Source organism: Canis lupus, chromosome 24 (genome assembly GCF_011100685.1).
Source record: "Canis lupus familiaris isolate Mischka breed German Shepherd chromosome 24, alternate assembly UU_Cfam_GSD_1.0, whole genome shotgun sequence".
Taxonomy (NCBI): domain Eukaryota; kingdom Metazoa; phylum Chordata; class Mammalia; order Carnivora; family Canidae; genus Canis; species Canis lupus.
Genome location: NC_049245.1, coordinates 24,464,989 through 24,486,807, shown reverse-complemented (window position 1 = coordinate 24,486,807; position 21,819 = coordinate 24,464,989). Strand labels below are relative to the sequence as shown.

The following is a 21,819-nucleotide window of genomic DNA, read 5'->3' as shown; positions in this document are numbered from 1 at the left end:
TCAGAGCAACTAGTAAGCATATAGTCTGTAAGATACTTAAGAAAATAAGTCACCGCCTTCTTAAAGTCACAGACTTTATTCCTACAACCACAGAGCCTGAGCATGACTATGGCAAGAAAAGAAGAGTTTCATCTGAGAGTGTCTCTTATGGGCATGATTGTTCATGGAAGGGTGGGAACAGAGGACAAGGAAGATAAGCTCTTCTGGCCTTGGAACAAAACATTTACTCCAGCAAAGAAGCAGGTAATCTGAAAACCCTCTAGAAATAACCTGTCTGTATATCCCCTGAAGCAAGTGGGCAGACAAGCACTGCCATCTGGCACAAAAGGGAATTCAGATCCAGAAAAGCAGCAGCAAAGTATTCAAAAAAATAATAATCAGTTGTTTTGAGACTCACAAACAGGAGTTTCTAAGGGCAAATGTATACCCAAGATAAATACTGGTGCTTCCTGAGAGAGCTGACATAGATTACAAAGCTGCCTCCCTGTTTCAGTCAACCTTCACTTGCCCTCTGCATACTTAATTTGGGTAAGGGATGTGGCCTTCAAGTTCCTGTTCTGGGCTCCAAGGGCTCCTATAGTCTAGGGGCACAGCAACCTGAGGCTAACCTGTGCCACATCTCATCTATCTGGCAGCCACAGGAAGTCGCCTCCACCCAAGAGCAAAGCTGGTCCTCGGTCCCAGACAGCTGGTCAAGGGTGGCATGGGTCAGCACTGGCCCTCAGCACTCCTGGATAGGGGCAGGGAGAGTGGACAAAACTTTGGAAAGCCAAGCAGGGGAAGCCTGGGTAAAGGGTAAGGTCTTGTTTACTGGATGGTCAGGCAGCGATGGTTGAAGAGCTGGCAGATGACAGTTGGGTCAGCCACAGTAGATGTGTCCCCCAGGTCGTGGTCATTCTGAGCAATCTTCCGAAGCACCCGCCTCATGATTTTCCCTGAGGGACCACAGCCTTCTGGTTACCTGGTAATAACACTGACCCACTCCAGCCCTGCCAAAAAGGCTTCCATCCACACACACTACACCACCAGTAGGCCTTGCCCAATCCCAAACCCAATCCCTTGAGGCCTCTGAGAACATACCTGAGCGGGTTTTAGGCAAGCCAGGTGCATTCTGGATATAATCCGGAGTGGCAATGGGGCCAATCTTTTCTCTAACTGTAACCAACAAATCATTAAGCATTTCTTCAGTACCCTTAACCAGGCTCCCAAAAACCAAGGTAGAGATGGCTTTGTTTCCCATCTATTTCCCTTTCAAGTCCCTGACCACAGAGTCATTCTTAGAGTCACTGCCTGTCTTTCTCTCTTTTTAACACATTGTCTTTTACTATCTCATTTTATCTTCATCTATTTTCATGGAACTCAAACTCTAAGTATCAGCCTGCTAGAGTTTAAATCCCACTTTACTACCAGTGTGGCCTTGGGCAAGGGATTTAACTTCTCTGAACCTTAATTTCTTCATCTTTAGGATGAGAGTAACAATAGGATCTATTTCACAGCATGATTATAGGGATTAAATGAATTAATGCATTTAAAGCACTTAGCCCAGTGGTGGCACAGAGAATTCTATAAATGTCAGCCATTAGTATCCTAGTAGAGAGACTAGTGGAGACTGAGTGGCAAGAGGACATTAAGCCCCTATGGTCCCCTGGGATCTGTTTGTAGTTTGCAGCTTGCTCTTGCTTCTCCCCAACAACTTGCTGTGGTAACTGGGCCATGAGGACAGACCCTATAGTCCCTGCTTAAGGAGGCTCCTCACTCTGCTTCTTGAGCTCCTCGGTGAGGGTGGGGCTGAAGGTGTAGCCATCGCACAGGGTGACAAAGCAGTAGAGGCATTCGCCCTTCACAGGATGAGGGTGGCCGACCACAGCTGCCTCTGCAATAGCCTCATGTTCCACAAGTGCTGATTCCACCTCTGCTGTGCTCAGCAGATGTCCTTATCAAGGGAAAGGAAGCGCCATCAGAGAGAGCCCAACTTCTACCCCAGCCCCTGTTCCATCTAAGCCTATAGGGCAGTCCTAGGCTGGTCAAGTGGGGAAGCCCCTTCATTTATGCCTCACACGACCTGCTTCAGTTGTCCCACCCTCCCCGTTCGCCTCCTCTAGGCACATTCCAGTGTTTATCACTCTTCTTCCAAAACCTGTACCCAGAACCTAATGCCACACTCCAAGCATGGTTTGGCCAGACGACATCCTGGCTGTCTTGGAAGGCTTTGGCTGGGACTTTGCTGAGAGAGGATGCTGATAAGAAGGGAAAATGGTCCCTGGCCCTCACCTGATACATTCAGCATGTCATCAATCCTGCCAGTGATCCAGTAATAGCCATCCTGGTCCCGCCGGCAGCCTGGAAAGAGAAGAAATGCACAATATAATAAATATCCCACAGTAGGATATATGATCCACGTTACCAAACTGCTACACCCACTAATAGCCCCCTAATAAGTCTTCCTGCTTCTACACTTGCCCCCGTAGTAGCCAGGCTCCAAGATAGCTATGCTGATTTCCACTTTCTGATATGCAGACTCCTGTGTAGTTCTCTTTCTCATTGTACTAGGGTTAGTCTGTGTGATCAACAGAATTTGGCAGAAGTGACGGTATGTCATTTCTGAGATTACACTATAGAAAAGATACCATGGTTATTCTCTCAGATGATTTGCTCTGGGGGAAGTCAGCTGCCATATGTCATGAGTAGCCCTATGAAAAGGCCCACATGGTGAAGAATTGAGGTGTCCTGCCAACAGCCACACGAGTGAGCTTGAAGTATGGCCTCCAGGCTCAGTCAAACCTTCAAATGACTGCAGCCCCAACCAGCAGCTTCAATGAAGCCCATGAGAGACTCTAAATGAGAACTACTGGCAAAGCCACTCACAAAGTCCTGATCCTCAGGAATTTTAATTTGTTGTTTTAAGCTGCCAAGTTTGGGGGTAATTTTTTCCATTGGTAATAGATAACTAATATACTCACCTAAAGTCTATTCTCCGTAAATCGAAGTTATTTTCCAAACAATAAATTTGTTCTTATCACTTCTCTGCTTACAGGCCCAAAAGGTCTCCCCCACTGTACACTGGATAAAATCCAAAGTCCTTATCATGGCCCACAAGGCCCCACATTATCTACCTCTCCAACTTCACGTAACATTCTTCCCTTTGTTCACTACATGTCAGCCACACAGGCTTCAGTCTGTTCCTCAGATATTTCAAGCTGGTGTCTCTGTACAGAATACTCACTCTTACTCCAGATTTTCCCATGCCTCCCCTCCTCACCCTGGAGGGCTCTGGTCAAATATCACTTCCAAAAAGCCGCCTCTCACCATCCCACGTATGGTGGCCATTCCTGCAGACATTCTTTATACTGTTACCCTGTGTATTTTTCTTAATAGCATTTGTCACTAAGGTAAGCTTATTTACTCATTTGCTGAATCTATTGTCTGTCTCCCCTACCAGAATATAAGCCCCATGCTTACCTTATTCATGGCACTATCCCTTGAGTTTAGATCTGTGCCAGACATAGTAGGTGCTCAATAAATAGCTGTGGCTGAATGGACTGGTGGATAGAGTCATGGGCAAATATAGGTTCTAGACATCAGGATCCATATGACAGTAATTCACACTGCTACATGCCCATTTCTTTTAGCACAGGAACAATGGAAGCAAGAACCATCCTCATATATCAGGTGGTACCATGCTGAGACCCTCCATGCAACACTCATTCCTGTTCTTATAGTCTTCTTTAAATCTCTACCTGGATATTAGTCACTGACACATAGAATATGTTCCTCTGTTTTTCTTCACCCCTAACCAATTCTTCCTAAAAATGGAAAGGGAAAGTACATGTCGAGATGGGAGATATGGGAAGGGGAGATAGCCAGGGCTCACCATCTCCTGTCACATAGTAACCAGGGAACTTCTTAAAATAGGTCGCCTCAAAGCGTTCATGGTTCCCATAGACTGTGCGCATGATTCCAGGCCAGGGCTGCTTGAACACCTAGGGAGTGAGAGAGGCACAGTGGTCATATCTGCTACACTGTCAAACTGGAAGACAATCACAGTTTTGCCCAACCTGAGGATAAATGGCCTGAATGCCCTTCCTGAGAAGTAGGACAAAGTACAGGCTTTGGAGATAGACAATCCAGGCTAAGAATCCCAGCTCTGCCACTTACTAACTGTGTGACTTCAGGTTAGTAACTTTACCTTTCTAAGCTTCAGATACTCTTCTGTAAATCAGAGAAAATAATCTCAACCTCTCAAAGTTACTTGTGAGGACTGAATTAATGGTATGTGGAAGTTGTCTAGTACAATGTTCTGTTAGTGATAAGCATTTAGTAAATTTGAGTCTCCTCAGGAAACCAAGTCCAGTGTGATACAAATGAAAAAAATCAAATAAAAATGAATAAGTAATTATTGCCCCACTCAATAACATCCTGTGGCAGTAGATTGATGAGATGGATGAAATTCTAGGCTAAGAGTCAGAAAGCCTGGATTTAAGTCCTTATTACTAACTTGCTCCTAGTAAAAGTAAAGTGGGATGGAGGGCGGGGGCTGTACTTCCTACAAGTACTAGTACAAAAATCATAACAGCTAACATTTGTTAAACACTGTTAGGTTCTGCCTTCACACGGATTATCTAATTTAATTGATCCAGCAACTTGAGATACAGGTACTATATAACCCTGTTTTACAAATGAAACTTAGGTTCAACGGGGTTAGGCAACCTATCTGAGGTCACAGAAGAGGAGGAGCTAGGATTTAAATCCAAGCAGGCTGACTCTGGAGCCTATATGATTTTCTACTATGTTATGAAGACTCCTTTCACACTAGAATGTTTGTCAAAGGAAGAGTTAGCACTAAGTCTTCTGGATCCAAAAAGGCATCATCAGGAATCTTTGAGCAGAGCCCTTAAGAGCCAAAGTGGGCCAAAAGGCAGACAAGCAGGCTAAGTATCCAGAAGGATTTCCTCCAGGGTTTCACAGAGGATAAACCCTCAACCATGGAGCTTTAGCCATAAGCACCTACCAGTGGAAATAAGGTTCTAAACTCTGAAGCAAAGTACAGCATCCCTTGTTGTACTCTTTCCTCCCAACTCCTCAAAGACATCCAAGGGTCAGAGCCTCACCAGGTAACCTTCAGCTTCACCTTCCAACTCTTCCCCAGACTCATTCAAAATTGCAGGAGCTACACCAAAGAATGGAAAGGTCTAGAAGCAAACAGGAAACAGGACTTAAGGAGAAGAATGAGGCAACTGTGACTCAATTCTACCTCTCTTAAGGACCCCCAGAGCCCCAGGTTCTTCACACATATATTAGTCTAGTCCCCCACCCTCCACCTAGGCCAGAGACTCTACTCCTGCCTAGCATAGGATCAGCCAAAGGAGCTTCACTCACAGCAGAACCAGGTTTCATTGGTGTGGCACCAGGGAGGGGAGTCAGCATATGGCCACCCTGTAGAAGTCAGAGATTGGGGGTTTGAGTCAGTCTTCCCACACTGTCCCTGAGCCCCAGCCTTCTGAATCCTTTACTCACTGTCTCTGTCTGCCAGAAGGTGTCCACGATGGAACAGCGCTGAGCACCCACCACTCGGTGGTACCACAGCCAGGCCTCAGGGTTAATGGGTTCACCCACTGTGCCTAGCACCTGTAAGGATGCCCGGCTATGCCTTGGGCAGGGGAGTGGGGAGGAAGAAAGGCTCTGAGGACACTGAGAACCAGGAAGACATGCCCAGGCTCTTCTGCCCCCTCCCCTATTCTACACCAAGGAGTTGGAACAATGGAATGGAAAAGTCTGTACACAAAGGCCAGCACCTAGCTCTGAAGGACACCCATAGGGCAGCAACTGGGAGGGGGTCTCACCTGGTAACAGGCTCATCTCCAAACTTCATAAGCAGGCGGATAGCTGTGGGTGCTGTGTAGAACTTGGTCACCTTGTACTTGTCCACGATGTTCCATAGGCGGCTCACATCCGGGTATGTGGGAATCCCCTCAAACTGACCCCAGTGAAGGCTAATCATTCCCAGTCCTTCCCAACAGTCCTTCAATTCCCTTACCATACCCTCAGGCTCAGTATTTTGCCCTTTTGGACATAGCCATGTCTTCATTCCCTTACAGATAAGCCAAGAGACCTTCTTCCTCAGTATATACAACCCCCTCAGAACTCCTCTTTCCCCAGGGAACAGGTCATTGTGTAAGCCCCCTGTCTCGATCAAGTGGCCTTGGAAGACTGTCACCTAGGATCATCTTGTCCACCCCTAACTAGGCCAAGTAGCCATGAGTCCCAGCTCCCTTCTCACCAAAACACTGGTGGCACCATTGGCCAGTGGCCCATAGGTGACGTAGGAATGGCCGGTAATCCAGCCAATGTCTGCTGTGCACCAGAATACATCCTCCGCGTGGAAGTCAAACACGTACTTGAAGGTCGTAGCCACATAGAGCATGTAGCCCCCAACAGTGTGTACCACACCCTGGAGGAAGAATTTAACCTTGTGGGCCTTGGGCTCATTTCCACAGACCAACAAATGTATGCTGGGTAGAGCTAGAAGAAGATCCTCCTGAGATTCTGGCCCTGCCAGCACCCCTTTCATATAGTATGCATCTCTATTCTAACCCATTTTCTCCATGTTCCCATCTCACACACCATATACATGCAGAGTCAGTCATCATTCATATCCACACCCTAAGATGGGCTACTTGAATCACTCTTATACACATGAACACTTCTAGAGCATTCACATCTAAGAGTGTCTTTGTTGTATATTTATGCACACATAGTCAATTACACATTGACAGAGTGAGAGTGAGAAAAAAAATAATCTTCTTTGCTTAGTCTACCAATACCCCATCCCTTGGAAAGAGAGGCAAAAAATATGCTTCGAAAGCCTCACTGAGAGATACTCAAACATACAGAGAGTAAGAATTTAGGGATGATGTGAGTGGAAGATAGGGTGATATATCTTTTAAGTCAATACAGGAGTCAGAGTTTTGTTTCTGGCCCCCACACTGTGCCCTGGGAAGAATGAGATGTTAGTAGTGTGGCTTGTGAAAGGAACTGAACTCTAAGAGCTTCTAGCCTAGGGCCCCAAGAAGGGTCCTAGCCTACCCCTGGCCTTGAGTTCACAGTGCAGCTCTCCTTCAATCAAACCACGTGGGCATGGGCAAGAACACTGAAGTTAGACATATGAACTGATCCTTTTTTCCTTTTCTGGGGTGTGAAAGCCCCCACCTGAATTGTCTCACCCTGGAGCCTCACAATCTAGTGGCTGAGGATTTATGTCTTAATTTGATTTAGAAAAGGTAATGTGACAGTTTTGAAACTCAGGATTATTAAGTAAAAGTCATATCATCATATGCTTTTTCAGAAATTCACTTCTTAGGGTTAAGAACACAGTATACACACACATACACTTGCCTTGGGTTTCCCTGTGGAGCCACTGGTGTACAGGATGAAGAGTGGGTCCTCTGCATCACACCACTCAGGCTCACACTCATCCTCTGCCTCTTGCATGAGTTCATGCCACCACAAATCAACTCCTTGATTCCAGGAGATCTGCAGGGTTAAGAAGACAGGAATGGGCAGGAAAGAACTGTGAACAGCTCAAGAGAGGAACAGAGACACACCTACCTGACACCTGGGGTTGGGGGAAGTGCTGTCAGGTAGAGTTGCTGGGAGGAGGGAGGGAAATGTGAGGGTGGAATGTGACAGAGAACAGGAGCAGAACAGCAGGCTTCTTGGGTTAGCTTCAGAACAGCTAACACCCTGCTCCAGAGCATCCCTTACATAGTGTCAGTATGAGGATGGCACCTTGGTTGGTCCCTTATCATTCTTCAGTTCTTAGCTTAAATGTCACCTTTGTAGAGGGCTTCTTTCCCTGAACAATATCTGGTAGATTCCCAAACCCCCCCCCCCCCCGCTATTATTCTTGATCACTGTACCATATTTCCTTCCCATACAGCACATATTTCCAGTTATTTAGTTGTTTGCTTCACTACTGTCTCCTCAACTAGATAGTGACCTCTATGAGTGCAGTGCATGCTGTCTTTTTCTTTTCTTTTCTTTTTTTTTTTTTTTTTTTTTTATCCCCAACACCTAGCAAAATGCCTGGCACTTAATACACACCCTGTAAATTTTTGTTGGATGAATGAATACACACACACAGGCCTACATACAAACATATGTACTTAGGAAGCTAGTGGCTTATCAGCAGGGATGCGGACACCACCCAATTCAGAAATGCAAAATTAGTCAGAGCCTGCAGGTGAAGCGGGCGCCTGGCCCTGTTAGTATTGAAAATAGTCAACAGCTTTTAATCCAAGCACCTTTTCCTGAATGTCTAGACCTCATCCACATCTGCAGGTTCCTACCTGCAGCTCTACCCCCACTTTCACACTACTGGCAACCAATAGGTTTCCTATAGAGATATTTGCTTAAGGCTCCATTCAGCAGAAAACCTACTTTAAGTTGGTGGAAAAGACCAATATGACTTCTTCTCCCGGTAGAAGGATGTCCTCCTATACTAGAGTATTTTTGATTACTACTTCTGGATCTGTCCTCCTGAAATTTTTCTAACCTCTCCTTGAAGTTATTTTACTTTCCTAGTTTTTTTTTAATAATAAATTTATTTTTTATTGGTGTTCAACTTGCCAACATACAGAATAGCACCCAATGCTCATCCCGTCAAGTGCCCCCCTCAGTGCCCGTCACCCATTCACCCCCACCCCCCGCCCTCCTCCCCTTCCACCACCCCTAGTTCGTTTCCCAGAGTTAGGAGTCTTTATGTTACCTTCCTAGTTATATCACCTCTTTGAACAGCCAGTTTTCAGAGTCTACTCTGTACTGAAGGAAGGTGGGATTCCCTGAACTTGTCCAAAAATTGCACTGGATCTCAGTCCCAGTTCGGCCACTTCCTAGCTATATATGACCATGGGCAAGTCACTTTACCTCAAGTTGGTCCTTTTTAAAATGAGGATAGTCATTCTTTCCTTAATGGTCTCACAGGATTTGGGGAACATCAAAAGAAAAGGGATTAGATAGTAAATATCATAACTTGAATTGTCCTGTGGGGTGGGAAAGAATGATGTCAGGAGGATAGAAGTGAGTTCAGTTCCACTGAACTCCTCTGGGAAATAAATTCAAGGGTGTGAAAATAGGAACTGTTTTGGGTTTGCTTTAGCCATCACAAAACCCTTTCATATTCATTAGTTTCTTGTATGTTCAATGGCCCTGGCTGGCAGGTAGACATGATAATGTAAGAGAAACACCCTACTCCCTATTCCCATTATATGGCTATATGCTAAATTATTCTGTATATATTTGGTTGCAAAAAAAGAAATCCCAAAGTGTTAAACATATACCTTGATAAATTATAAAATGACTCCAATCACTCTCTTCTTTCTGTACTATCTACCCCTTAATTTAGAGAATTTGAAGTGTCTGTCACATAAACATTATTAAGAATGACAAACCCAGGGGATCCTGGGTGGCTAAGTCAGTTAAGGGTCAGACTCTTGGTTTTGGCTCAGATCATGATCTCATGGGTCATGGGATCAATATTGAGCCCCACGTCAGGCTCAGCATGGAGCCTGCTCCAAGATTCTCTCCCTTTGCTACTCTTCCTACTCACAGGCTCTCTCTTTCCCCGTCTCTCATTCTCAAATAAATAAAAAAATCTTAAAAAAAGAAAAGAAAAAAAGAATGACAAGTCCAGACCAAGGCACCATTAAAAAGAAGAAGAAAAAGAAAGAAGAGAAAGAGGTTGCCCAAGAGCTAAAAAATACTAAAACACACTTTTTTTTTTTTTTTTTTTTTAGCAGAATAGACATACGGATCTATACATACATTGACACATCAATACTTTTTTTCCTGCCAAATGATCTACTTGAGGGCCTTAATGTATTTAAAAAGAGTATCAATATTGCTTTGGGGAAATGGTCCTCAGTACTGATTTGAATTGTCATAGAAAAGGCACTAGGTACATATAAGGGCAAAGCATAGTTATGCTGTGGCAATAAGGGTATTCTCGTAATCTTAAAAAACTATTTCCCTTGTGGGTATGTGGGCGAGAAGGGCCAGTACCCCAGGTGTGGAACTGATAACTAGCACCAGGAAGCAGGTTGAGCTCAATTAATGGTGCAAACATTAGTTATGAATTGGGTGTGTGTCTATGAGGGCCCCACAGCTTTGAACCAGGAAGATTTAATTTACTGAAATAAGAATAGAGTTGGTCTTTGTCCTTGGAACAGGATATCCTCAGGGAGGGCAACTGCCAGGTGTGAGATCGGAATATGAGGAAGCCCATAGGTGACATGATTGAGGAGAGTACCTCCAAATTGTGCCAGGCCTTCCCTTGATGAATGCTTAAGGATGTTGGGATGAGGAGCTCTCCCAAGACTTCTGCAGTTTTGACTGCAATTATCAGACCAATAAACCTGGACTTTGTAAGCCTATTCCTACGGTCTTTGGGTTTTTTGGTAACTGATTATTTTCACCTCCAAGAAACAAAAATCCAGGAGCCTGTGGCTAAAGGTTTCTAGTATTAAGAACTATAGGAGTTTGGTGGGATCCCTGGGTGGCGCAGCGGTTTGGCGCCTGCCTTTGGCCCAGGGCGCGATCCTGGAGACCCGGGATCGAATCCCACATCGGGCTCCCGGTGCATGGAGCCTGTTTCTCCCTCTGCCTGTGTCTCTGCCTCTCTCGCTCTCTCTGTGTGACTATCATAAATAAATAAAAATTAAAAAAAAAAAAAAAAAGAACTATAGGAGTTTGGGACACCTGGGTGGCTCAGCATTTGAGTGTCTGCCTTCTGCTCAGGGCATGATCCTGGAGTTCCAGGATTGAGTCCCACATCGGGTTCCCCGTGTGGAGCCTGCTTCTCCCTCTCCCTGTGTCTCTGCCTCTGTGTGTGTGTGTGTCTCTCTCATAAATGATAAATAAAATCTTTAAAAAAAAGAATTATGGGAGTTTATTTCTTTTCTGGTTTCCCTTTTAGAAATGCCAGGCTGTCTGCTATGTTAAAAGAAATAAAAGCTAACATTAATAGGGTAGTTACTTTGTACCAAATACCTTATAGACAAAACCCTATCAGGTAGGTACAGTTATTATCCTTTTTCTACAGATGGGGAAACTGAGGCAAGAGAACTTAAGTAGTTGGTCCAAGCTTCTACAGTAGCATTTGAAAAGCTAGGATTTGAACCCAAGTAGTCTGGCTCCAGAGTCTATATTCTAACCACTGAGTTTGTTATGTTACATCTTTCAAGAGTAATCTTAGGTCTCTGCCTGACTTAAAAGGAAAGTAATGTTCCTTGGGAATCAAATCTGTCTCCACCATGCTATGAGAACAGAGAAAAAAGATAATATTTACTGAAGAGGTTAATCATAGAAGATTCAGAGTAAGACACCCTTATGAGGATGGCAAAAATCAGAGGAATAATGGGTTTTATGTTCTGTTTTAATAAAGGAAGTAGTTTTCTTTTAAGCATGTATTATCATCTCTCCATTGTTGATAAGGAAACTGAAACTCAGAGAGGAGAAGCGACTTGTTCAAGGACATACAGCTAAAAATCTGTCTCTGGACTCCAAGCCCAGCCTTTCTCTATTCTAATCTGCTTTGAGCCCCCACTTAAGAATCTCACATCTTAGAACCACCTACAAAGTAATTTTTATTCAACCTAGCATTTAATTATATCAGAGAGTTTATGTGCTGTTTATAAATCTCAAAGTAATATATAAATGTATTTAGGGATCTTCTTCTCTATTGTCCTATATAAAATTGAGGTTTTCCTTTGTGATATATATCTAAGTCCCCAACTTGATGGTGAATTCTCAAGGTCAAGTTCTGTACCTCCTCTACTCACTCTACTCTTATCTTCTAGGGCTCTGCTCCACCTAAGTACACAGTAAAAACTTTCTGACAAGTTACTTGGTCCTCTCTCCCACAAAGGTCCTAAACAGCAGAGTGCAATGGGATGCCTTGTTGCTAGCTCTCTGAGGTTCATGCTCTATGCCAGTTCAGAGAGATAGCAACAGGCATTTTGTTTCATGACCCTTCAGAGTAACTTAGATAGCAAAGGACCCAGGGGCAGAAAGAAAGGGGTTAGGTCTGGCAGCCACCTCAATGGGGAAAACAGGCAAAGAGCAGATGGAAACACAGACAAGCACGCAGAGAAGCAGTACCCAAGGCAGTGCAGAGGTGGATACCTGGGGCCAGATGCGCTTGGGTTTCTCTTTCAGCTTACCCTGTTAAGAGCCCATTGAAAGGGTGGTGAGCAGGGTCTGATTATAGGGTAGTAAGAGGGAAGGGTCAGTGTGTCCCAAGTCTCTGCTGCCTTTTCTGTAGGCTCCCCTCTTACTGGTCCTCCTAGCCTACATTTTCTTGATCTTGTTCCCAATCTCTATACACTTAGAACCCCTAATGCTCACTGGAATCTCTAATCTCCCTAGGCTAGACTACAGTCTCTCTAGCCCTGTGACCACTTGGGGCCCCCTCAAGTCACAGAATCTCAGGAACCCTTTTCCTTCTGGACCCTGGAGCTTTCATCCTTCATGGCCCTCAGACCTTTGGGCTTTTCCACCATTTTCACTAAAAGTGCTGGATCCAAAGCTAATAAGGGCTATATCTTGAGGGCCAAATCCTGGTCCTTCCATGGCGGGGGGCGGGGGGGGGGGACCACAAAAGTAGCCCATTCCAAGACAGATACCAGTACACATAGTCACCCAAATCATCCCCTCCCTCCCTCCCTTTCTTCCTTCCTTTCTTTTTCCTTTCTTTTTTTAAAATTGAAGATAGTTGATTAAGTCAGCCCATTTCTAACCCAAGCCCAAGCCCTGAGGGTCCCCTGTGCCCATCAGGATACCCCAATCAGCATAGAGTCCCCTTACAATCTCTCATGCTAGGTTCCCAAGGATGAGGGGCTCCCTATTGACACTCGAGGTCAAAGTCCCCCAGCTCCCTACCAGCCCTGCCAGAGGAGGCATTCCTAGGATTGCTCCCAGATGCTCTCAACATTATGATAAGGAAATGAAGCACATAAAGAACTTCCTGGGCCAATTTCAACCTGGAGGAAAGCATAGGAGTACCAGACTCACCTGCACATTTGGGCATGGCCTCTTAATGGGGGGGGATTGGCTGGGAGAGTCACCTGTGCCCAGCTCTGCCCGCCCCAGGTGCTTGACCACAATGCAGCATCTCACTCGGAAACCCCTAGAAGAAGGAGAAACCTGAAATGGTAGCTGGTTGGCTCAGAGAGAATTTGGCAGGACCCACCCATGTCCATCTAGGATAGAAGGGACAAAGGGAATCTGGTACAGGGGAAAATACCAGTTAACCCAGAGCAGTAGCCAACCAACCAAACACACTTACTTCTCCCGACACTTCTCCAGCGCCTCATCAGCCAGTTCCTTCAGGTTCACAAGCTTTTCCCCCCTGTAGAAGGCATCTTTGGGGAGCAATAAACATTCCAGGCCTTAGGAAGGCACCACACTCCTAGTCCCTTATCCCTAGTGAGCACAGTGTTCATGGAGCCCTTCCTGAGGTAGGTCTCTTGACTCTGGCTCTTCCAATTGATTTGAGCTGACAGAGGGTCAGGTGAGATGGAATCAGGAGATAAGGGTAGGCAGTCCCTACCCTCTATGCTGAGCAGTCGCAAATATCAACTAGCTGATTAGAGACCAAAACTTCAGGTGTGGAAGTTCTGGAAAAGGGGTGAGAGAATTAGTCACCTGTAGTAATAAGAAGGCTGCAACTGGAATCCAGGATCCGTTCACATAGAGACTCTGCAGAGAAGCCTGCAAACTAGGAAAAGGAAGAAAAACTGAGGGAGAGGAGGACCTAGGAATTAAATAAACCAGGAAAGGAGACATTCATAAAACCTTCAGGATTTCTAGGTTATGGTTCTAGAAGAAACTGGATAACTGATATGGAACTTATGACACAAATCTAAACTTCTTAGTCTGGTTCTTAAGGTCCTCTAGCATCCAGGCCCAACCTACTTCTCCAGAGCCCCATCCCTTCCCATCCCCTACTAGGTATCTTTTTCCAGTCCAAATTCCTACCACAATAGAGTGCAGAGCCCCAAGGCGGGCACAGGCCAACATGGCCACCACGAGTTCTGGTATCATGGGCATGTAGATGGCCACTCGGTCACCCTTCCGAATGCCTGCAAATAAAGGACACAGATCATGCACCATGGACACTTCCTGCTGCTACCTGCTTCTTCTTGTTCAGCTACTGTCCTTCCTCCCCACAGCTGACCCTATTACTACATTCCATCCATTCCTTGTCTACTTCCCCCAAGTCCTCAAATACCCCAAGACAGGACCCTCCAGCCCCCTTCTCATACCCCCATACTCACCCTGTTTTTGGAGAACATTGCTGAATCGACACACTTGGACCAGAAGCTCACGATATGTGATCTGGGTGGTCTCCTCTGGTTCATTGCCCTCCCTGAGATACATCAGAAAGAATTAGCCATTAGGGAATATAACCTCTTCCCCCAAACAAAAAATAGGAACAGTCATCATATCCATTCAGGAACACCAAGACTCCTTATGAATGTCCTGTGAGGGTGAGCTGTCTACTATAACACCTTGAACTGACTGGTCAGATACTTTGGCCTTTTAAGGCATACTTTATACACAAGCTGTGTGTCATTGGAAAATGCACTGTCCATCTGTGAGCCTCATTTAGGTTGGTAAAATGGGATGATGGTCCTTTCTCTTCCATCCTAGGGATGTATTAAAAGAGAGGGCAGCCTGGGTGGCTCAGCAATTTAGCGCTTGCCTTCAGCCCAGGGCGTGATCCTGGAGATCTGGGATCGAGTCCCGCGTCAGGCTCTTTGCATGGAGCCTGCTTCTCCCTCTGCTTGTGTCTCTACCCTCTCTGTGTGTCTCTCATGAATAAATAAATAAAATCTTAAAAAAAAAAGATGATATTACAGATGTGATTCTTCTGGAGCACAGTGTCAAGACTGCATTGGTGTTATTCAAAGTGAGATTTCCAGGTCACTTGTACCTAGGGAACTTCAAAGACAGAGCCCCAATTCAGACCTACTGAATCAGAATCACAGCATCCACGAATCTGCCTCTTTATTACAAGCTATAAAGATTCAAGTATAGGGGATCCCTGGGTGGCTCAGCGGTTTAGCGCCTGCCTTCGGCCCAGGGCGTAATCCTGGAGTCCTGGAATCCAGTCTCACATCAAGCTCCCTGCATGGAGCCTGCTTCTCCCTCTGCCTGTGTCTCTGCCTCTCTCTCTCTCTCTCTCTCTCTCTCTCTCCCCCTCTGCCTACGTCTCTGCCTCTCTCTCTCTCTCATGAATAAATAAATAAAATCTTAAAAAAAGATTCAAGTATAAAGATTATACTTGTATAATATATACACAAGTATATATACAAATATACACAAGTATAACGATTCAGCTGCCAATTCTTTTTCTTTTTTTTAAGATTTATTTATCTATTAGAGAGAGAGAGAGAGAGATCATGAGCAAGAGGGGTAGAGGAAGAAATAATCTCAAGCTGACTCTGCTCAGTGTGGAGCTGACACGGCTTTATCTCATGACCCCAAGGTCACAACGTGAGCCAAAACCAAGAGTCGGATGCTCAACTGACTGTGCGTTCCAGGCACACCTCTGATACACATTTAAAGTTTTAGGGGCAACTGACTGGCTCAGTTGGTTAAGCGTCTGACTCTTGATTTCAGCTCAGGTCATAATCTCAAGGTTATGAGTCTGAGCCCCACGTCAAGCTCTGTGCTGGGTGGGGAGCCTGCTTAAGATTCTCTCTTGCCCTCTCCCTCTGCCCCTTCCTCTTCCTTCTAAAAAAAATAAAAAATAAAGTTCAAAATCACTACACTTTATCAACTGAGTTCTGTCTACCTCTTCAGCTTCACCTCGCATTCCTTCCTAGGCTTCAGCCTAGTTTCCTTCATGTTTGCTTCCTCGACAACTACTATGTGTTGTATATATGTATAGAAATAAGCACTGATAAGCAAGATCCCTGATAACATGGAGCTTATATTCCAATGACAATGCAAAAAGTATATAAGTAACACAGCCAAATAATTTCAGATCATAAGCATTATCAAGGATATAAAGAATGATATAATGAATGACTGACTGGAAATACTTTTGAAAAAAATATCTTAAGGAACTTTCAAGACTATATGTGAAGATTTAATGACCCCCAGCGTGTTTTTTCAATTTTATGATTTTTTTAAGTAATACATATATACAAATGGTACCACAAAAAAAGATATGTAATGAAAAGTATCCCTCCCACCTCTATTCCCTAACCCCATGCCTTGATTGGCAACCACTGTTGGTACTATGTTGTGTAATTTTCCAGAAATAGTCAATATGCTGACAGGACCACCCCTAATAGGTTAGAGACTGCAGGGCAACTGAACTAATGTGGAGTGACCAAGGTAATTACTTTAGAAGAAGACTATACTATTAGAATCTTTCATAAGATCCTTCAGATATCACTGAAGATGGAAATTTAAAAACTGAATTAAAAATTTTGAATTTTAATACTGTTCAGAAGAGAGATAAGCACCTCAGTCCCTAACCAAGCATGGATGGGAAGAGGTAGGAAACAGCTGTTTTAACCATGGAACAGATCTATTATATAAGCATTATATATATGTATTTATTTATATATTTTTGTTTTCTCTATACAAATGATGGTATACAGTACACACTATTCTGTATCGTGTTTTTTAATTGAGTATAATATACATCTAATAAACTACATGAATCTTAAGTATACAGCTCAATCATCTTGCTTTTTTAAAAATTCAACAATATACCTTGATAAAATTCTCCATCAAGACTTAAAGTACTGTTCATTTTCTTAAAAAAAAAAAAGATTTATTTATTTATTCATGAGAGACACAGAGAGAGAGGCAGAGACACCAGTAGAGGGAGAAGTAGGTTCCCCACAGGGAAGCCTGATCAGGGACTCAATCCCAGGACTCCAGGATCACGCCCTGAGCCAAAAGCAGACGCTTTAACTGCTGACCAACCAGGCGTCCCAGTACTGTTCATTTTCTTTGTCATCTGCATAATGTTCCACAGTTTGTATGTGCCATAGTTTATCTAACAAATAAATGTTTCAGTAAATATCTTTATTCAAATGTCATTTTACTCACTTGCAAATATATCTGTAGAATGAATTATTAGAAATGAAATTGTTGGAAGAAAAAGAAATTGTTGGGTCAAAGGATATCCGCATTTTAAATATTGATAAACATTAGAGGACAACTACTTTAAATAATGGTCATAGAAGGCCTCCCTCTGGGGAGGTGATACTGAGCTAAAAGACCCAAGTAATGAGAAGTAGTCAACTATATGAATTCTTGAGAAGAGTATCCTGGGCAGAGAGAACATCAAGATTTGGAAAGGCACTCAGGCAGTAAAGAGCTTGGCCTATTCAAAGAACAGTAAGGAAGCTAGAATGAAGAAAGTTAAGAATGAGAGTTAAGAAGCAGCTAGATCACATGGGGCCTTGTAGGCAATGGTAAAAAGTTTGAATTTTATTTTAACTAGGTTCCTCCTGGCTTCCTACACACAAAAGCTGACCTCTATGCTTTTGATGATGCCATTGCACCTGCTCAGAATGCCTTCCCCTTTCCTTCTGGCACCAGTACCAGCCCATCCTAAATACTGCAGGCCATTGCGCTCCCTTACTACCCAGAGTATTCAAGGAGATAACTAAAGCCCAGAGAGATGTAGTAGCTTGGCCAAGGTCAAACAATAATAAGTGGCAGAGCCAAGAATAGATCCTCAAGTCTTCTCATTTCAAGGCGGGACTCTTTTGCCTCATCATGTGAAGGACAGGGACAAGCAGGGAAAATTAGGCCTTGGAGGTTACACAGAAGATTACACAGAAAGAAGCCTCTTTCCAGCTCCTGGCTTGATGAGTCAGTTACTATCCTTTCCTTGGCTTGGCCCTCCTAGGGCTTAGAGGAGCCAAGCACAGAGAGCTCTCTAAAGTGAAAAGGAACACAGAGAAAGGAAGCTGGCAAGTGGCCCTGAATACCAGAGGCAAAAAGCCATTTCCTTAACTGGCCCACTGGTGAGTGCCACAGAAACTTCAGAACATCTTCAGTTATGGCTAAATGCCAACATATACCACACACCCATGCAAAAATGTCCCCACATGTGTGCCACATACCAGCTCACCTGTGCATACTTATATGTGCAAAATGACATATGCTAATATACAAAACATTGTAGGCATAAAAGCTGCCCATTTGCACAGAGAGGTACAAATAAGGAGAAATATATGAACCCAGGACTCAAACATGGACCTATCTACAAGTATATGCACCACATTTACATACCCACCTATGTGCACAGCTTGCCCTTCCCCAAACTCCAGCAGATCATTGTTTTATTTTCTTCACATAACTTTCCATTATTTGAAATTATCTCATGTATTTTATTTGCTTGTATATTACCTGTGTCTTTCATTGGAATATAAGCTCCACAGTAACAGAGAACTTGTCTGTTTTGTTCATTACTACATCCCTCGAATCTAGAATAGAGTCTGGTACATAGAAAGTACACAGGAACAGATAAGCACAAGCCTACACAAGAACTGCCTACTTGAGCCCACTTCTAGTTATACACACATTCACACACACCCACAGTGTACATGCCTCTCCAAGTTCTGGGCTCAAGCTATGCATAATTGATATAGGCATCTTACTTCTTCCAGTGTCTTCTTTCTCTGACATATACACCAGGTTCGGCTCCTGCCTCATTAGGAGGAGGAGGTGAATAGAATACTGGCCTACTGCAAGCTCCCAAGCCCTCTAGGATGTTAAGAATTCTTAAAAGAACATTCAGTTTAGTCTCCTAACTCCAAAAGGATCCAAAGAGACCATTTAATGTGCTCGAAGTCACATGGTGAGTTTGGCACGGAAGATCTCACTTTCCTTGTGATCTATTGATACTACCTTGTATTACATTTATTGGGGCTTTATATTTCCCATTACATCTCGGGTTCTTGGAGGGCAGGGATCATGTCTTCTTCTTCTCAATTTCCTCCAAGTTCAGCTGGCACAATAAATACTTAAGGTTCATCATTGAATTGCAGAAAACCTGGTAATTGATTAATGATAGGGAAGACTGGGACTCCCCTCTTTATATGAGGGACAGTCATTGGATTGGAGATTTTAATTCCCTAGACTAACAGAAAAGTAAGGTACAGGATTGGAGGAAAGAGCTGGGGGGGGGGGGAATAGGTGGGAAAAAAACTAGATTCTTCACAGAAACAGAGGGCAAGATCTAAACTGGTGGGTTAGACCCTCCAGAGGAGAAAAACCCAAATAAGAAAAAGAGTCAAACCTATTATCAGAGGATATAGTGGACTGAGCTGTTTAGCCTGAAGAAGAGAAGATAATGAGATACATGATAACTAAGTCTCAATATCTGTATCTTTGTTGCCTCCACTCTGGTTCAGACCCCCTTCATCTCTTGCCTGGATGGTCAAGACCCAAACTGGTCTCCCACTTCATTCTTACCCTCTTCCAATCCATATATCATCCAGAATAATCTATTAACAACAAACCAGATTACATCACCTTCTGTTTAAAATACTTTAGTGGCTCTCATCACATGTAGAAGAAATTCCAGACTTCTATGCATTGTATCTTCTCCAACTCATCTTGTGCCATTGTCCCATTCTACTCAATAGGCTCCAAACACATTATCAGTCTTCTGACTGATAGAATATGCCATGTTCTTCCCCCAGTTCTTCAAATGGTTTGCTCTATGTCATGTTTCAGATCACTCTAAGTAGCATCAGACCTTCCTGTTATTCTTCATCACAACACTGTCTCTCCTACTAGACTGTAAGCTTCCTGAAGGCACAGACCAAGTTGGTCTTATTCACTGCTGAATCCCCAGTGTCTTGCAAAAAACCCTATATATGGTCAGTGCTCAGTAAATATTTGCTGAATAAATGAATGAACCTGAAGGATTGTTATGGGAAAGAAGTAGACTCGTGTTACGTAACTATAAATGAAGAGGTTGGGCAGCCTGGGTGGCTCAGGGGTTTGGCGCCGCCTTCGGCCCAGGGTATGATCCTGGAGACCCAGGATCGAGTCCCATATCGGGCTCCCTGCATGGAGCCTACTTCTCCCTCTGCCTGTGTCTCTGCCTTGCTCTGTGTCTCTCATGAATAAATAAATAAAATCTTAAGAAAAAATAAATGAAGAGGTGGGTCAATTGGGAGAGTTCAATGTAAGGAAAGCCTTTCTAACTGTCAGAACTGTCCAATGATAGAAGGTACTCCTTCAGGAGCTTCCTAACTGTGAAGATATCATATAGAATCTGGGATATGCAGGGATACCAAAGAGAAGACTCCAAGACATAGTTGGGACCAGGCAAGGCCAATGTGTCTCAAAGCATGGTCAGGCAGTGTTAATAATGCAAATTGCAAGGCCCCACCCCACATAGCTGCAGTACAGGACTGCACAGATTGAGCCAGGGAAACCCTGACACCTACTAGATCATTCTCCAGGGAGTGGGGGCCTTATAATTCTCATTTTATAAGCAACCCATGTGATTCATGTTTTCTGAAATTTGGTATGACCTTTAAGGCTGTTCCAACTTTGAAATTCTTTATGTAAAATTAAGAAATCATGTGAAATCATGTATTCTATTATTCATAAAGCACTGCACAAATATAAGGCACTCAGATGTAAGTATAACCTCAAGTCACTTTCCCTTTCACCAAGGGAGCAGGGAGTAGAAGCAACATAGCTTTACCAATTAGCAGACTAATGTCCCCTCTGGGCACTCCTGCCTTAGTCATGGTGAAGAGGGAGAAGGGCTGGAGGAGGAGGTGGGAGGAGGCACACTCCAAAGACTGAATCATAAAAAGGAATGACGTATTGGCACATGCTACACTTGTGAACCTTTATGAGATTATGCTAAGTGAAAGAAGCTAGAAAAAATCATCATGTTGTATGATTCCATTTACATGAAATGTCCAGAATAGTCAGAGCCATACAGACAGAAAATAGATTAGTGGTTGCCTAGGGCTACAGTGGGAAAGGCTGGAGGAAAATGAGGAGTTACTGCTAATGAATATGGAGTTTCTTTTTGGGGTGGTAAAAATGTTCTAAAAATTGGCTGTGATGATGATTGCACAACTCTGCATATAACAAAAATCACTGACTTGTATACTTCAAATGGGTAAACTACATGGTATGAATTATATCTCAAATATTATTTTATTTTTTAAAGATTTTATTTATTCATGAGAGACAGAGAGAGAGGCAGAGACACAGCCAGAGGGAGAAGCAGGCTCCATGCAGGGAGTCTGATATGGGACTCGATCCTGAGACTTCAGGATCATGCCCTGGGCTGAAGGCAGACACTCAACCACTGAGCCACCCAGGCACCCCTATCTCAAATTTTAAAATTCTGTGATTTTGATTAGAATTGTAATAACATACAGATTAATCTGGAGAAACAGCCATCTTTACAAATCTTCTTTTCCAGAAAGTTTGCCTCTTAGCACTATTCATTTATTCATTCATACTGTTCATTCGTTCATTCATTCATTCTGTCTCTATTTGCCTAAAGATGTGGCACTTACTTATTTTAACATTATAGTCATATATATACATCTGTTTCCTTCACTGGATTGTAAGTTCCTTAAAGGTACACAAGATATATTTTTTCTCCTCAGTACTAAGTTCAAAATTTGACACACAGAGGGTATTAAATACATAATTATGAAATGAATGGGTAAAAGAATGAATGAATGAACGAATGAACAAAGTTCTCTGCTCACATGACCAGCCAGATCCAAGCTGATCAGAGTG

At 43.6% G+C, this 21,819-nt stretch overlaps 1 protein-coding gene across 2 annotated transcripts in view; it reads right to left on the bottom strand.

Moving 5' to 3' along the window:
* Positions 1 to 57: 57 nt before the first annotated feature.
* Positions 58 to 21,819, bottom strand: part of ACSS2 (acyl-CoA synthetase short chain family member 2) — a 44,686-nt gene continuing 22,924 nt past the window's right edge. Inside the window, exons 3-19 of one of the 2 annotated variants that reach the window (XM_038572092.1) lie at positions 14,331 to 14,422; positions 14,032 to 14,135; positions 13,699 to 13,771; positions 13,340 to 13,415; positions 13,066 to 13,180; positions 12,178 to 12,216; positions 7,393 to 7,530; positions 6,278 to 6,448; positions 5,841 to 5,974; positions 5,515 to 5,647; positions 5,377 to 5,433; positions 5,109 to 5,189; positions 3,872 to 3,980; positions 2,272 to 2,340; positions 1,757 to 1,933; positions 1,081 to 1,155; positions 58 to 935 (exon numbers count right to left, since the gene is read on the bottom strand). In XM_038572092.1, coding sequence (XP_038428020.1) covers positions 808 to 935; positions 1,081 to 1,155; positions 1,757 to 1,933; positions 2,272 to 2,340; positions 3,872 to 3,980; positions 5,109 to 5,189; positions 5,377 to 5,433; positions 5,515 to 5,647; positions 5,841 to 5,974; positions 6,278 to 6,448; positions 7,393 to 7,530; positions 12,178 to 12,216; positions 13,066 to 13,180; positions 13,340 to 13,415; positions 13,699 to 13,771; positions 14,032 to 14,135; positions 14,331 to 14,422 — 1,771 coding nt within the window. In that variant the 3' untranslated portion in view covers positions 58 to 807. The remainder of the gene's footprint in view (positions 936 to 1,080; positions 1,156 to 1,756; positions 1,934 to 2,271; positions 2,341 to 3,871; positions 3,981 to 5,108; positions 5,190 to 5,376; positions 5,434 to 5,514; positions 5,648 to 5,840; positions 5,975 to 6,277; positions 6,449 to 7,392; positions 7,531 to 12,177; positions 12,217 to 13,065; positions 13,181 to 13,339; positions 13,416 to 13,698; positions 13,772 to 14,031; positions 14,136 to 14,330; positions 14,423 to 21,819) is intronic. The other variant, XM_038572093.1, reaches the window with a different exon arrangement.